We start from the raw sequence: 16,490 nt of genomic DNA on the forward strand, positions 1-16,490 counted from the left end.
TTTGACCTACAGTACTCCACTACTATTGAATAACTTAATTTACTCAGATTCATAAAAGTTAAAGTTGATCCGCAGGAGGACATTCACAGTTGCTCTCTGGCCCCACCTTAACTCCAACAAACACATTAATGATATCAGTGTGAATCTATGTTATCATCCTCACGTGACAGCAAGACAAGTAAAAAATCAGTTCAAAGATGTACTCTCTGTAGAGCTGGAAAACAACTTTCTGACTTCAATAGTACCAGTAGCTGTGTTGTTTGAATTCCCTCCATACTCTCCTCCCAATCCCTCCTCATCTGCCCCCTCCTCCCTTCCCATCAGCCCCCTCTGCTCTTTAATCATACTTTTCACCTCCAACTACCGTTGTACCTGTCTGTCCCCCCCGTCTGTCTTTATGTAAGCGGCTTTGGGTCCCTGAAAAGCGCTATAAAAATCCAATGAATTACTATTGTTATTATTAAAACATCTTCTGATTTGTTCTGGTTAAGTCAACCACTATTTATAAAATGAATAAATGCAATACAAGAAGAAATGACACAACTGTGACACCACACTGACCTTTTGCTCATCTTTTTATTTCTTGATTAATATTCACATCACGGGTTAACAATTAATCACAATGAACATCTCTTTCATACCAAATATTCAGAATTGGGGAGATGAGCTCTATCTAAAAGGACAAATGCCTCTAATAACCAGCAGTCTGTTTGTTGTCATCTGCATGCTCTTGCTATGGTGTTGTGTCCTACAGTATAATACAGCCCACTACAGTGGATCAACTCCACAGCACTGAAAAGTAGATTATTACTATTATTTTCTCATTAAAAACAGATTTGGACAGGTAGCTGATGGCCAAGAGACCAAACTACAGACAAATTGGGTCAAAATAATAAAATAAAATAAAAAGAACCAAATTAGAAATCTCAGAATGTACAATACAGTTCAACATGAAGCTCTAACTTTTCACTCCTGGATTTAACAGCTGAAATGTTTTACTGGTCTAAGTAGAGAACTACTTTTCAGTGATGTGGTGCTGACAGGCCTCTGTAGGAGGGAGACACAGCTAGGGACTCCAGGTGCATATCTACCAACACTGCCTTTTATCAACTCTTTCCCAGTTACATTCCATGTGTTTCACTGTTTAGTTAAAAACAGGACCAGCATTTTTCACCAATTTTACATTTTGTTATTGATATTGATAATTCAATCCTAGAATTTCCCTTAATTCAGTCCTGTGTTGGTAGGTATGTCGAGGTGTCTATATAGGAGCTGTCTAATACAGAACATTACTTCCTACCACATGCCGTAAGACTAAGTCTCATTACTGTTAGTCTAACTGGGGGTGGCGGTAGGAGGAAGAAAGGGCTGACCAGTGTGTGTCAGGTGTCATATGTAGTGCATTTCATACTAAAGTGGAAACCAGCTGGACTCTTTATTTTCGTTTTAATGAAGTCTTGCCTGCCAATCCTGAAAACCTGTGACTCCAAGGTTTTCATCCAGTGATGCCTGTGAGTTAAATATCTATATGCCACCATACCAAACATGACACACACTGCCTCCCCTCCTGCTCTTCACTTTGAATCTGGTAAATAGCATTTCCATATGTGATCTATCTGCTAAAAACAGAACAGAGACAAACCTCATACATGAATTCATAATCTTGCATCTTTTATACATTTTGAAAACATTCTTGAAACTTCAGCAGCCCTTTTCTTGGCGGAAAAAAGGCAGACTCTGAAAAAAAAGAAAAAGTACACTTTTCCTTTTTTTTAAGCTTTCGATCTTGAAATAATATAATTCTTAACCTTAGCAGTAACAGGTTTATGAACGTGAAAGCTCATCTGTCAACATCTACCCTGTTAAGAAGTCAGTTTTTCCTTTTTTTTGTTTGATTTTCATTTATTTGAGTCACTTTTGAAATGATACAAACGTGGTTATGACTACAGTGCATTCAGAAAGTATTCAGACCCTTTCACTTTTTTTTCACATTTTTGTTATATTGGAGCCTTATTATCCTCAAATCATTCAAAACCTTTTCTCTCATCAGTCTGCACTCAATAGCCCGTAATGACAAAGTGAAAACAGAATTTTAGAAATTTGTAGCTAATTTCTGAATGCGCTGTAAATACAAAGGACAGTGGGAGATATCAGTGTGGGGTGGTATTCGAGCATTACAACTTGGGAATCAAACAGTTAATGGTGCAGATAACAGAGTGAATCTGGTTAAGTCATTTTGTCCAAGCTGCAAAGCTTCAACATTGACTTCATCCCTCATCTTACGATTGCATACTGGTTACTACTGAATCCAAAACTACATATCTGATCACTTCCTCTGAGATTTTATTAAAGCTTAACTTCAAGCGATAAGGTGGTTTTTCTATTCTTTCCAATCTAAAGGGAAGAAGTACCACTTTTGGATAACTCCATGCACTACTGCTTTAGCATACAGTATGTAAAGTATCGACTGACCCACATTAGATAAGAGGCCAAAAAAATTGATAAAGACGTATTGGCTCATGAATAATTTTCATACTGGACCTTTATACAGTATATGGTTCCGACCAATATACAGTATGACTTAACAAAATCAATTATGTTATTTATCTGTTTGTAAAATTGCATTTTTTTTGTTTAATATTCATCATCAACAACATAAATCTCAAAAACCTGCTATCTGGCAAATAGGCTTATAACTGTCAGAATGTGGATCATTGTCTTTTCCATCGGCTTTACATGTTTTGGAATAAAAAGCATTTTCTTAAGATTAGGTTGATGGAATTTCTTATTTCTTCCTTTTTAATGGAAGTACTTAACATACCATATGCTAAAGAGCTGAAATTAACTGATGACGTTGAAGCCGTTGTACCAGAGGTAGTCTTCATGTCAGTCCTCACACTGGCCAAGTTCATCAAACATCATGGAGACTTGCCCAATGCCCACACAGGTAAATGAGACTTTGAAGCTTGGCCAGAAAGTAAGAACCAGTGAATGTTGACAGAAACGACATGAGGGCGGAGGTGGATGGAGATTTCGGTGTTAAAACCATCATAGCTAATATCACAACACAGATAAGCAAAGTACCACTAAAATCCATTAAGCTGACCAAGATAAAGGGGTTACAATGTGTCACCCTGGATATACAAACTCATCCCGTCACATGGTAGCATTCTCTCAACTGAGGTTTTCACATATGATCCACATATGTCATGTGACGGAGTTCTACTTTTAGGCAACTCATGGGAATGATTTATAGGAACAGTACAATATTAAATATGAGCAACTTTTATATCACTTCAAGAAATGAACAAGACTGTGTTCAAAGTGCACTAGACTTTCGAGTCTTAAGGGGAACTGTACATAAGTTTGTATGGTTTCAATAGCAGTTAGGGTTCCAGACAAGATAATATAGTGTGGCCATCAAAGCTAGTTTACATGAGAACAGCATGTAACTCTACAGCAGCTTCTCTAATGGTGATGTTAGGTTTCTCAGTCAGTCTCAGAACCAGACTATCAGTGTTTCCAGAGGCTATAAGCAACACTATCTACAGGATGGAATGCAGTAGTTAACAGTTCACACATCGGACCAGTACAGCAACACGCCACAAACATGTCACTAATCCTTCTTAGTTGACAGCGGAGACCATCCCAGCCTCTAACGCATAATGCAAACATTTACAGTGTTGCCTCTTTTAACGTAGCTGTTTCTACTCACTTTACTGGTGTGACACATGACAATGCCTCTGGTCTGTGGATCTAAGTCACATCACAGTGTTGTTTTCATAGACTCTAAATTGACAAAAACTGAATTTAGGCATTTCTTACAATAACACAAACAAGGTAAAGCGTGTTGTTGTTGTTTTTGTTTTACATAGTAGAGGATTTAAGACATTTAGCAATTGTGGAAACTGGGCAAAAATAACATTCCATACAACTTTAGGTTTATATCTCATTGTTTTAGATTTTCTTTAAAAATGAATGTGCTGTGATTATTGTAAATTGTCTTGTCACTTCTAATGTGGATTTGCCAGGGACAGACTCCTTCACTGGAAAGACTTCAAAAACCTTTGGATGGTCCCAGCTGTAGTATTTACAGGCTTTTCTTGGTTCCTGCTGAAATACTGCTGCATTCATGGCATTTCAGAGCTGCTTCCAATGTAGTAGAATTATTATTCATTTCTTTTTTTTTTTTTTTTCCTTTCTGCATTTTTGGAAATTTGATATTTAGAAATGTTTTTCTAATATTGTTATACCCAGTGATATCATATACAAAACAAATATGAAAACACTACACTACAAATTAAAATAAATTTAAAAAGCTATCTATGTCCATCTATTTGGAAACTACTGTGCTGTGCAGTATTCGCCTCCAGCGGCCTGCTAGCAGAACGCTCTGCTTTACAGTCTCTAGAGGGAAAACCAGTAAATCACTTAAAAGTTGCAAAAAGAAAAGTCCAACTTCAGACTTGCCATGAATGTAACAACATTATTCTCTTAAAGTGACAGCTCATCCTGCAAGTGATCTTGCTGCCCTCCCACCCTGTTATCCTCTGTGGTCGTTCTCCGTCTATCTGTCCCTCGTGATGTGTGTATGCACGGATAACAGGAAGCGTTCCGGACTCAGATCACTGTATTGCTGTCAGAGAGTTGGTAAAGGAACACTGGGAGAGGAAGTAGACGAGAATGAGGCAGGACGAAGTTGAGCCTACAGTATGATGCAAATGTCGGACAATGACTATGACGGGGAACAACACACCAACACAGCTCATCATTGTTTTAACGATATCAGCATAGACCACCAAAACACAATAAAGAGTTGGTTTCATTCTACAACAGAAAAATGCTTTTTATGAGCAGCATTTTTAGGTGCTGAATTGTGTTTGTATCTGTGTATATGTGATGATATCTGTTCCTGTGTATGTGTGTCTATGTGTGTGTGTGTGTGTGTGTGTGTGTGTGTGTGTGCATGCACACCGACAAGCGTATGTGTGTGCTTCGCTGTTTGGATCTGTGCTTATTTGTATGTGTGTGTTCGTGCGAAGAGAGTTAGCAGGTTTTCACAGAGAGGATTCTAAAGACACACCAGCTACTTGGTAAGGAACCTCAAAAGAGGGTGTGGCTCTGCCGCCCCACCCCCTCTCCACCAGGACGAATCAAAAAGGACCAGGAAGTGCCACATGCGCGAGAGGAGGAAGCTGCTGTCTGTCTGTCTGTCTGTCCGTCTGTCTGTAATAGCTACATGTGGACTGTAAATGCAGGGGGGGGCGGGGGGGCTGAAGGATGCATGGGAGGATTGGCATTACTGTTGTTGGAACCAAAATATCATGGTTGGGAAGGACACGATTGCATGTACTCTGGCAGAAAATATACATATTGTTAGGATGCAAAGTTTTAATGTCCCTAAAGTTTGTAACATATGGGCGTTCAAGCTTATTTGGAGATAAAGGTATAGGGTTTGTACCGTATGTGCAGGTCTGTCGTAGGTGCTTTGTTGTCACAGGGTTGCAGAGCTGAACTATCCACAGCAGTTTGCGGAATTGTGCTAAGACCATGTGACCAGGGACAATCGAAATTAAAGTGTTACTGGTGTACCCTGATGTCTCAACAAACATAGAGATATTGTGTTGGCATGGATTAAAGCCCTGTCACACCCAAAAAAAAAAAATCTTCAAGTCTTCCTGAAGACTATATGATGGATGGATGGATGGATGGATGGATGGCTTCTGCTGAAGCTCTGTTGTGACAGTTGTGTTTGCACCTTTTGTGCCAATACTGTGTCAATACGTCATTTTATTCGATACAAAGTGATCGAAGAGAAAAAGCTCTGCGTGCTAACAGGCTCGCTAACACGTAGCAGGCTCATTAGCACGTTAGCGATCGATCAGAGGTCTGCACTGTTTAGAAGCCTTGCTATTACGGTACTGTAAGTCAATACAACAGATTTCTGGATCAAGCTTCATCAAACTTCACCAAAGGTCAATAACTTTGCACAGTGTTACTGCACACATGTGAGAGAAGCCACTAATTACAGTGACCTAATTTGAAATCAAGTGTTTTGTTTTGCCAGAGGACTTCACCGTCTTTAAGTGGTGCTGAGCTCTGGCCTTCATACAGCAGCGCGTGACACCATGGCTAGCACTGCCTGCAACAAGAAAAGTGCTACATACAATATTATATATTTCATCATATATTGCATCAATGCTTTCACATTACTCGACTAAAAAGGTGCAGCAGCTTTTGCAGTTTGACTGCAAGATTTAACACTCGCCGTACAGTGTATACGTGAATACTCCTATTCAGATATCACTCCCTCAGACTGAATTAGTATTCACTCCTTCAAGGTAAAACTCCATCATCTTAACTTTAAACATATTTGGCCTCAATATCAAATACCTGTGTTCAGTGTCAAATCTGTTTTGGAGCAAAGGTTACCCAGAGAAGTTACAGAGATCCACTATCACTCTACGCCTTCCTCACTGATTATCATGCACTAATCACAAGCACGTCTGCTTCATTGTAGCCTTTAAAGTTCCTGTCAATGAACACATCTGGTCTCGAAAACCGAACAGAGGAATTTTCCTGACATCCCGTCGCTTTCTACACTGACTGACTGAAATCTACCTTCACGTCTCCAACTGCATCTACTCTACTCTGCATAAGCATTATAACAATAAATGTGGAGGAGACAAACTGGTGCGATGATACCAAGAGAAAGAACAGGCGATAATAATATTTGAATGATTTATAATGACACATTGTTGCAGTGCTGTGGATACTGTAGGTCTAAGACGTGATTGCTGGCTGGGGAGGCTGGGATGTGTTGATTTAAAGCAGACTTGACAGTCCTTGCCCTGCTGCTGGCTGGCTGGCAAGCCCTCAGCTGGTTAGGGCTGTCTAGAGCTAAATGGGCATGGACTGGGAACGGGAGCGGGGCAAAAAGGTGGCATTAGCATAGGTCTGCTAACAAGGTCAGAGTAGTTTTGAATAGTGGAAGTTCGACCACAGTAAAGTTGTGAGTTGTGAAGGGTTCGGGCCACAAGTACAAGTGTTTCAACTGTAATTAGACTCACAGATGGAAATACTCTATGAAAAAACTGGCTATGCTCAATATAGTCAATACAGCATGGACTATGACAGTGGGTTTATTGCGTTGGGGTTATTAGAGATGGGGATGGTGTCCTCTAAATCAGTGCTTAGAAGGGAATTTTATCAGCTGAGAAGCTGGTGGAATCCCACACAGAGAAACACAGACAAACAGCAAGTGCACTTCTCTGTTATAGGCTAGGCCAAAGGTCAACCCGAGGATGTCGAGAGGTCAAAGGTCAGGGGTCGGTAGCAGGAAGCTGGCAAGCGGACCCGAGAGAAAACACTGAGAGGCGATCGTTCAGTTGGTGCAGCGGTGGGCGAGATGAAGGGCCGGAGGGAAGTGACTGCGCTGTGGTAGGTTTGTTGGTCTGTTGATTGGCAGGTTCGGCAAGCGCCATGCATGTCCCACCAAAATCTACAGGTCACTGGGACTCAATCTGTGGAGGAGAAGTGAACACAGTGACAGAGAGAGAGAGAGAGAGAGGGAGGGAGGTGGGAAGAAGTGAGAGGAGGAACGACAGATGGACATTCCCTAGACAGTCTGTAATGGACGGCTTCTTTTCTGGCATGGGTTCATGTGAACAAAGTGAAATTATACAACATTCCTGTTTTTTCTTTTTATTGCATTAGCCCTACAGCGCATCCATCAATTAGCCCTAGTCTGGCAACCGCATCAGGTGGTAAAAGTCTGTTGCCTCTGTGAACCCAAGAGTCTGCAAGCCAGCTGCAGAGGCAGAGATGGATCTCTCCCACAAGACCGGCTAATCTTTACTCTCTAGATCTTTTCATAATTTAATTTAGAGACAAAGCATGGGATATTTTAACCACCGCGCTCCCTCAGACACGTAGCAGAAGTCAGGTATAGACAGGCATGAGCGCACGCACAGTTTATCTACGTGTTGACTGTTCGGTAAACCTCTGAACTTTACTTGTCCGCTCGCAGCTTAGCAATCACAGCTAACAATGGTGGGTCTGTCAATGTCAGAAAAACAGTTACCTGTCACTTTGATTTTATTTTTCTCTCAAAGTGACAGATCTGGTTATTTGATGTTGGGGGTGGGGGAGGTGGTTATACAGGTACAGGAAGGTAGTTAGATACAGTGCGTTATCGCAGGTCCTTCTTCCCTGCAGCTGTCAGACTCCATAACAAGAGCTGTTCTCAGCACTAAACATGATTGGAGTGGTGGAATGTGTGCATAATATATATATATATATAAAACACACACACATTATCTCTGTTTCTGTCTTAGATCGAGCCCCTGTTTCGGGCAAACTTGAACTGCTTTGTCTTGAGAGTTGCCAGTGGTGCTCAGTGAATGCGTTCTCGTACATTTGTGGCTTTTAATTTCAGCGAGTGTTCAAGAGCACATTCAGCAGTCAGACAGAATCATGAACAGGCTGTAAATGTGTGGACCAATCACAGAGTAACCCAACTTTTCAATTAAGTGACTCTTTTACAAGTTTGTTTTTCTACAATAACATATCGTACTTCAGTCTTGTTAAAACCTATAGCTGTGTGTGTGTGTGTGTGTGTGTTGCCACCCACTTACTTGTCTCAGTGATGCGCTTGTCTATGCTAAGGGGCTCCCTCAGTCCATCTCCCCCAAAAGGAGTAGGTGTGGACTCCTTCACCCCATTTTCCTTGGCAACACCTCCTGGTGCTGTTGCCTTAGCAACACCTGCTGGTCCTGTTGGAGCGCCGCTTGGAGGTGAAGATGTCTTCTCCTCTGCTTTCTCTTCCTGTAGCCAAATATAGACACAGCCAAAGTCTCTCTCACACACACACAAAGACAAGAGCACCTTTTTTCTTTTTTTTTTTGTGTACTACTCGCATACCACCACACCATCTAGTGGTGACGGTGTGTAACAGCACAATGAGTCAGCAGAAGCAGAGAACCTATCTGTCTACGGGCTGTGACTGTGTTAAAGTTTTACCTTGTGTCCATTGGTCTGTGTGTTGCCCGGCCCAACGTTGTCCATGGATCCAATCTTAGACTTAGCCTTAATGTTTAGCTTATGGGACTCAATCTTCACATCACCACCACCTAGGGTAAAAAAGTAGAATAGAATAGAATAGAATAGAATAGAATAGAATAGAACATGGCATCAGAGAATAGAATATTTATTTATTTTTATGTTTATTTAACAGGGACATACATACAACATTGCCACAGAAAATGGGAAAATGTGATGCATATAAGACATCTAGCTTCAGCTAATTTGCAGTCTTATGACAGAATAAAATTTCTTAGAATATGGCATCATAGAATAAAATAGAATATGACATCATAGAATAGAACATGGCAGATTAGAATAGAATATAGTAGAATAGAATAGAATTTGAAGGGAAGAAGAACACAGGAGTTTCAGAAGTCAAACCTGGCTTGTGTTTGATGTTGTCCTTGGACCCGCATTTGGAGGTCACCTTGCTCACATCCACCTTCTTGCTCAGGATCTGAACCTGGGTAAGAGGAGATATCATCAAACAGCCACTTAACTGTATATCCACACAGAAGCCCCATTGAGTACAGTGATACTACTGTATAACGTTTCTGTTAATGTCCATGAAATCCAGTTTAGAAAATCACCATCATCTATTACCACGCACTCAGAGCATTTACATAGATGATGGTATTGTATACAGAGGGGATGCGACCATCGAACCCACCATACCTACCGTGTTGGATTCCCTACTCTGACCTCTGCTGTTCCCAGACAGACAAGGTGCCTTTGTGTTTTTGCTAGGCCTGTCAATGATGCAGCATTTATGCAGATGCATCAGGACAGGCTGAAAGCAGGAGGACGGGAGCGGGCAGCTGTTAGACCGTTGTCATGAGTGTGTGTGCTCAGGATCACGGGGAGTAATCCTGAGTAGTCTGACAGCTGCTGCCACTAATGGATTTTAAAACCTTCCTTCCTGACCGTCCTCACAGCGTGTGATAAGGTCAATCACATTTGTATATTCGATGACAGAGAGGAGAACGAACCGGAGGACCTCAAACACCCTTAGTGCGTTTAAAATGAGCAAACAAGGCATTATTAAACCTGATCGATTTTAGACACGTTGATATCAGAGGGTGAGACATCATTGGTCTGGTTTTTATAATATGAAATAAATAAAAAATAAATATATTTTGAATAGTGTCGCAACTTTTTGTGTAGTGCACTGTAAATATATTTGTATTTGCATTTTATTTGCTTACTTTATATAGAACGTGCCTTTGAAAAGATGGTTGCTCCACATTCAGTATGGAGCAAATAAATAAAGGTTATTGGTTTGTTTGTTAATCCATTTCTAATCTTTCATCTGGTTTGGGACCAATAACGGTGAATATTACTTTTTATAATGTAGTATAATATGATTAGACATAATTAAATGACCATTTTCTACTTTCACATCGGCACAGTTAAGTTTTCAAGTTTTCTCTCTCTCATAACGGCATTTGCACCTCCTTTAATTAAACTGAGAAAGCAAAGTGGTGATTGTGAGAGCAGCCAGAGGTGGAGCGTGATAGTGCAGCAAGTGTTAAGAGCAGATGGAAACAACATCTGGAAGGGGTAGGTAGAAGAAGCACCTGTGCTCGGTTCACTTCAGGTAAAGTCAGTGCAATACAGTGGGAGTTATTAATGTGCTGATTATTAAAAATGATAAGTGATGAAAAGACTTTGCAAATAATTAGAGTTGAACTCCAGTCGCCTCCAGCTTTGACAAATAACACTCTAATGAGATTTGGTTGTGTGCAGGACTCTGGTTACGTATTGCACCAGATTTATATTAAATCAGACTAATTTGATTTGTTGCCAATAAACATCAGATCTTTTCATGATTGTTTAAATAAGGATAAATTGATTTTGCCTTTAATTTGCCTTTGTTTCTGTGTGAATCACAGCCCATTTAGGTGGAAGTGATACAACATGCATGCAGCCACAGTGAACACAAATTCTCCCTTTGTCACCACTGTGGTCTTTTTGTGGCTGCTACACGGGTAAAAAAAAAAATCCAAAAAACAAACAAAACAAAGAGATTCCCATTTCACAGGTTTGGGCAAGACGGTCCAAATGAGGCTATATTTGCATAAACTGTGATGAGCATCTGCCCTAACCAGAGTCTGCTTCCAGCTCCAGCAGTACTTACATTGCCACCTCCAGGGACATGTTTGATATTGTCCTTGGAGCCACAGCGAGACGTGATATGGCTGAAGTCCAACTTTTTGTGCACTATCTGAACCTAAAGACAGGCAGGCAGACACACACACACACACACACACACAGATGAGCAAGAAAGAAAGAAAGGAAGGAAGAAAGAAAGGTGTGACAGACACGAGCAGCAGAGAAGAGCAGATCAGCTGGCAGCTCAAGTTAACAGGAGACAGTAGCTTTGTGCTGTTAAACATGGAAGGAATTCTGTCATTCAAATCAAATGATTCCTCCTACACAGAGTTCAGTGATTGGATTATGTCATAATTGAATCAGTGCATGAGAAATAAACAAAAAATAAATAGATAAAAGTGATTCAAAATGAGGGTGCAGCTAGTGAGACAGATTCTTACAGGAAATGTTTGTGTTACAAAAAAAATCAATGCTGATTTGCCAAAGGGAAAAAGAAAAGGATACTGGTTATATAACGACAGGAGCGCTCTCATAAACAGGATTAACTGAAACTAAACAAGCACAGGACAAACACTAGAAGATGAGACAGCACATGCAACAGAATATACTGTAGGACGGTCAGTGATTTTGTGTTCACACATGCTGCGGTAAGCACAGAAGCTGCTGCAAGCCACTGATACAGAAGACGCTGTGACGTTACTTTAAGTCTTATACCTTCTTCTATCTCAAGGGTTGTATTAAGTAGCATTGATATCTATATACAACACTAAACTTATTTGTAGTTTAAGAACCTAAAACTATCTCTGTGTAGTTTTCTACACTATCTCCTCTCTCAGGCTGATCTCTGGTCAGAGGACCAATCAGAGGAGAGGAAGCTCTGTGCCTCAGTTGCAAGAACAATAACTACAGCACAGTATGAGTAACTGTTGCAGGTTGGACTTGGCCAGGATGTCTGCATGCATCTTGTTAAAGGGATTTATCAACATTTTGGCAAATTGGCCCATTGCCATAATCCCTATAGCCATAGCAGTAGGTTTGTTACCTTTAATTGCCGGTGCAAGCAGTTTTTAGATCGGCGGGGCAGAGACGCAAGCTGCTCAGCTAACACTACGGAGGCTAATGGTATTTCCGGATTTCCCCCATCAAACTCATCAAATACACAACTCCCCCCCCCCCTCACATGGACAGTAACCACACCCCACCTTACAATAACTGTGAACTGGTCTTTGCATTGCTGCAACACACACTATACTACCTCTGACCATGTCCTCTGGCGCCCCTGTGTTTTTGTCCTTTCTTTCGTGTACATGACATGCCCGTGGGATTCTGCACCATTGCACATTTTGCACTATGCACTTTTCACTATGTAAAGTTGTCCAACGTAATTTCATTGTTATTTATGGCAATGACAAATAAATGATGATTGATTGATCTAACAACTCCAAAACACTCTCGTGGTCAAGTTGTGACCTGCACATTCACCACGCTATGAAATAATAACATATTATGTAACATTACGACACGCGATGCAAATACTCTGAAGTACCTGTGCTTTTGAAGTCACTCTGCCGAGCAGCTGTGTCTGGGATATAGTTCCAGCTATGCATTTACCTCGAAAACAACGTAACGTTCCATCATTATTTCACAGCGTGGTGAATGTTTAGGTCACAACTTGTCCAGGAGAGCGTTTTGGAGTTGTTGGATTGTGTATTCGATGAGGTTAATGGGGGGAAACCAGGAAAAACCATATGCCTCCGTAGCGTTAGCTGAGCAGCTCGTATCAATGACAAATATCACAAACCTACTGCTATAACTATAGGGATTATGGCAATGGGCAAATTTGCTAAAATGTTGAAATATCCCTTTAAAGCAAAGCTATGTTGTTTGGACAAATATTCGTCCCAAAAAAAATCTGTATATTGAATCTCATCACCATGATCTCTTTGTTATCTCAGCAAAATAATAAGGAAAGTAAAAAAAAAAAAAAAAGGATCAATAATAAACCTCACTTCAACCCAGACCATGGATTCTATTGCCTCTGTGAGTGTTTGTGTTAAAACCCCTGCAGCAGACAGACAGCACATTATCTCTGTTTCTGCCTTAGTCTCTTTCTTCAGGATGAAAGCGGCATGATGACGCAGGTAGCACCGAGGATGACTCACTAAACAGTTAGCATTTATACGCTTTAAGTGTGAGTGCAAGCACGCGCATACACACGCACATACACACACGCGCAGCAGTAGCCTGTAAACAGTTGGCCTCTCTCTGTTTTCTCTTTCTAATTGCACATTGTAAACAACCTCATTAATTTCAATAGCCCTAACGTAGCTGCAGAGCTGTGGTGCATCAGGCCTCTTTAGTTTCCATAAAGGCTAATTCTAATCCAGTCAAGCAAAAAGAAAAACGATTTTCCCAGATTACATCAGGAAAACAAAAGCACCAAAGTGAGGCCCACAGTCAGTGGAACTGAGGTCACTACTGAACTATTTTCATGTGTGAACGTTTTACAGGACACTCTGTGTGGCTGTTCATGCACCACTGATGTGTTATATTACAGTTGTCAGTGTAGCAATGGACTGTCGTGTTTAAACAATAATAGTTCTTATCCATTTTTTATGATTGTTAGTTAAGCCGCAGTAAAATCAGTGCTCAGTGGTAGTTAAACCTTACAGAACATTAGGACACTCTGAATTTATTTCATTTTGTACAAGTCCCCACTGTGGAGCCCTCTGTAATGTTTGGATGGATTAAAAAAAAATGTAGTTGATGACGTTGAAATTTAGTTGAATGTGTTTTAATGAAACAGTGTATGAAGCTCGGTGCATGTGTATGTAAAGGTGTTATGGGAATGAAAATGTAAATGCGAACAAACGTAAATGTGAAGAGTTCAAATTGACTATAATGATGTGAAACCTGTCAAATACACAGCACACAGGAGGCTTTGTGCAAGAACAGTATTTCTGTATCTATCCTGTATTTCTCTCTCTCTTTTTGCATCAAGTTTGCAGAACATCTTTGATCGGCTGCATGCTGCTGCCGTAGTTGGTTTCACATTCATTTTTGTAACACACACAGCACAGTAGCACATAAGAGTTGTGGCATCCTTCATGTTTCCTTCTTAAAGCAGCTTTAAACATTCAGCAGCTTTTAAATGGACACAATCAAATCCTGTAGAAAATCATAGAAACTGGTTTATCGCTGGTTATCTGCTATGGTCAGCTCCCAGTGTCTCAAAATTCAAGCTGGTTTAAATACCGTATGGATATGTCTATGGTGGAATAGATTTCAATGAGAGTACAGCACAGTACAACCCCTCACCCATTTGACTCTGGCCAGTGATCGGCAAAGGTTAAATTGCTGTTCAATTATATCCACAATGCACATCGATGAACGTCACTGTGAATGAAACAGTGTTAATTGTGCTAATTTCCTGCTTGTTAAGGGTAATGCCTTTTCACTATTCAATCTTCTTAAAACATTTGAAAGGAGTCAGCTGTATACATCATCATGTGGTGTTGAGACGGAGCAGTGAGGGTGTGGTGTGTCCTGGGTGGATGTACAATGAGCTGTGTGGGTGGTTACTGCAGAGAGAAGGTGGGAGTGTGTGAGGGGACTCACTCTGGCCTTGGCGGCAGGGGCACAGGGGTCTGATGTCTTGTTCGGGGTGGAGGAGACCTGGGGAGACAACCACCCCCCCCCCTGGTCAATAGAACCTCCAACAAACCACATTCCACAACACAGCGGGGTGGAAGAGCAGCTGGAGTGGTGGCAATTAGGTGATGAGGAAATGGATCTGAGGGGCCAGGGGTTTGGATGTGTAGATCATCAGCTGGACCAATCATGATGAGCGTATGGGCTATTGTATTTTACAGCCAATCGTATTTACAGTCGCGCTATATGACTGCATGGAAAATAACTGGGTGGATCAAAAGGAAGCAAATCATTCATCATCAAGTTCATTAGTGGGCGTATGAATCATTTCAATTACATTGAATAGTTAACAACACGTCACATCAAGTGGGGGGCGTAGACATTACGTGTACATGTCAGATACGCTGTATGGGATGGATAATGACAGCCGTTTAATTGGCAGCAGATGTAAGACAATTTTGTCCCGCGACCGTGAGAAGAGCCAATCAAAAATCAGCACAAGAGAGCGTGAGCATCATTACACCACCAGGAAACAACACATCAAATGTCACATGACTGAAAATGTTCCTATCAGTCCGATTCCTAAACACTGAGGACAGAAAAGGTTGTTAGACCAGTGAGCTGCTGTTGAACGGAAAATATTAAAAGACATATCAGGCAAGTCAATGTTAGTAAATTAGTCAGGGCCACTTGTTGTGATGCACAGCGTTGATGTGTTTGTGTGTGTTAAAGGTCCAGTGTGTAATAATTGGTGAGGTTTATTGGCAAAATCTGAATATACTACAAATATAATCGCTATAAAATAAAATTTGTTTGGTTTTCGTAGCCTTATATTATTCTTTTATATATATACATATAGCAAGGGTCTTGCTTTAGAGCAGTGGTTCTCAAAGTGGGGTCCGGGGACCCCTAGGGGTCCTTGAGAGGATTCAGGGGGGTCCCCCACCTTTTTCTCAAAATTTTACCACATTGTTTTTTCAGAGATTTCTTGAAAATTTTCCAAAAATTCATGCCACTGGCAGTAATTTGAATGTACACTGACTTAAAAAAAGTAACGTTATTCAGTCTCAGAACAAATATTTGTGTATTTCTGGTGTTTCAAAATGTTGTCCAAAGTGGGGTCTGTGGTCTAATTTGTGTCAATTTCGGGGTCTTTGATGTAAAAAAAGTTTGACAACTACTGCTTTGGAGAGTGCCGCAATCTTGCGTTGCCATGATTGTACGGAAGCCCGAACGGAAAATCCAGCCAGCCAGAGAGCACGTATTGTGAGTTTCGCATTCATAAATAAACCAACGAAAAAAAGGCCGAAGGAAAGAAGAAGGAGGAGGAAACAGCAGACATATCGTTTTTTGTCCTCGGAGGCCACCCTCACTTTGCCAACGGGAGGGGTGAGTGTTAGCGAGTGATCTAGAATCTGAACGCTGGATATCGCAGTTTTCACCTCATTTTACACACTGGACCTTTAAGTGTCTTCACCCTTACAGACTGATAAAAAGAGGATAAGCATGTCTGCGAGCGGGAAGCGAACCGTCACAGCATGAACAGACCTGCAGTGCAGACTGAATAGTGAACGAACATCAGTTTAATTCGGGGTGACACTCTGCCACACCTCCCTGATGACTGTTCGTTTTTTGTGAGGCAT

The 16,490-nt window shown here is 41.0% G+C and overlaps 1 protein-coding gene across 1 annotated transcript in view; it reads right to left on the minus strand.

Moving 5' to 3' along the window:
- Nucleotides 1-5,765: 5,765 nt before the first annotated feature.
- map4l (microtubule associated protein 4 like) overlaps nucleotides 5,766-16,490 on the minus strand; it is a 154,356-nt gene continuing 143,631 nt past the window's right edge. The window contains exons 11-16 of the mRNA XM_085803685.1: nucleotides 14,815-14,871; nucleotides 11,222-11,314; nucleotides 9,466-9,547; nucleotides 9,022-9,131; nucleotides 8,637-8,826; nucleotides 5,766-7,523 (exon numbers count right to left, since the gene is read on the minus strand). Coding sequence (XP_085659811.1) covers nucleotides 7,519-7,523; nucleotides 8,637-8,826; nucleotides 9,022-9,131; nucleotides 9,466-9,547; nucleotides 11,222-11,314; nucleotides 14,815-14,871 — 537 coding nt within the window. The 3' untranslated portion in view covers nucleotides 5,766-7,518. The remainder of the gene's footprint in view (nucleotides 7,524-8,636; nucleotides 8,827-9,021; nucleotides 9,132-9,465; nucleotides 9,548-11,221; nucleotides 11,315-14,814; nucleotides 14,872-16,490) is intronic.

Source organism: Trachurus japonicus, chromosome 17 (genome assembly GCF_045865225.1).
Source record: "Trachurus japonicus isolate A0001 chromosome 17, Traja_1.0".
In the NCBI taxonomy this organism is placed as follows: Eukaryota; Metazoa; Chordata; class Actinopteri; order Carangiformes; family Carangidae; genus Trachurus; species Trachurus japonicus.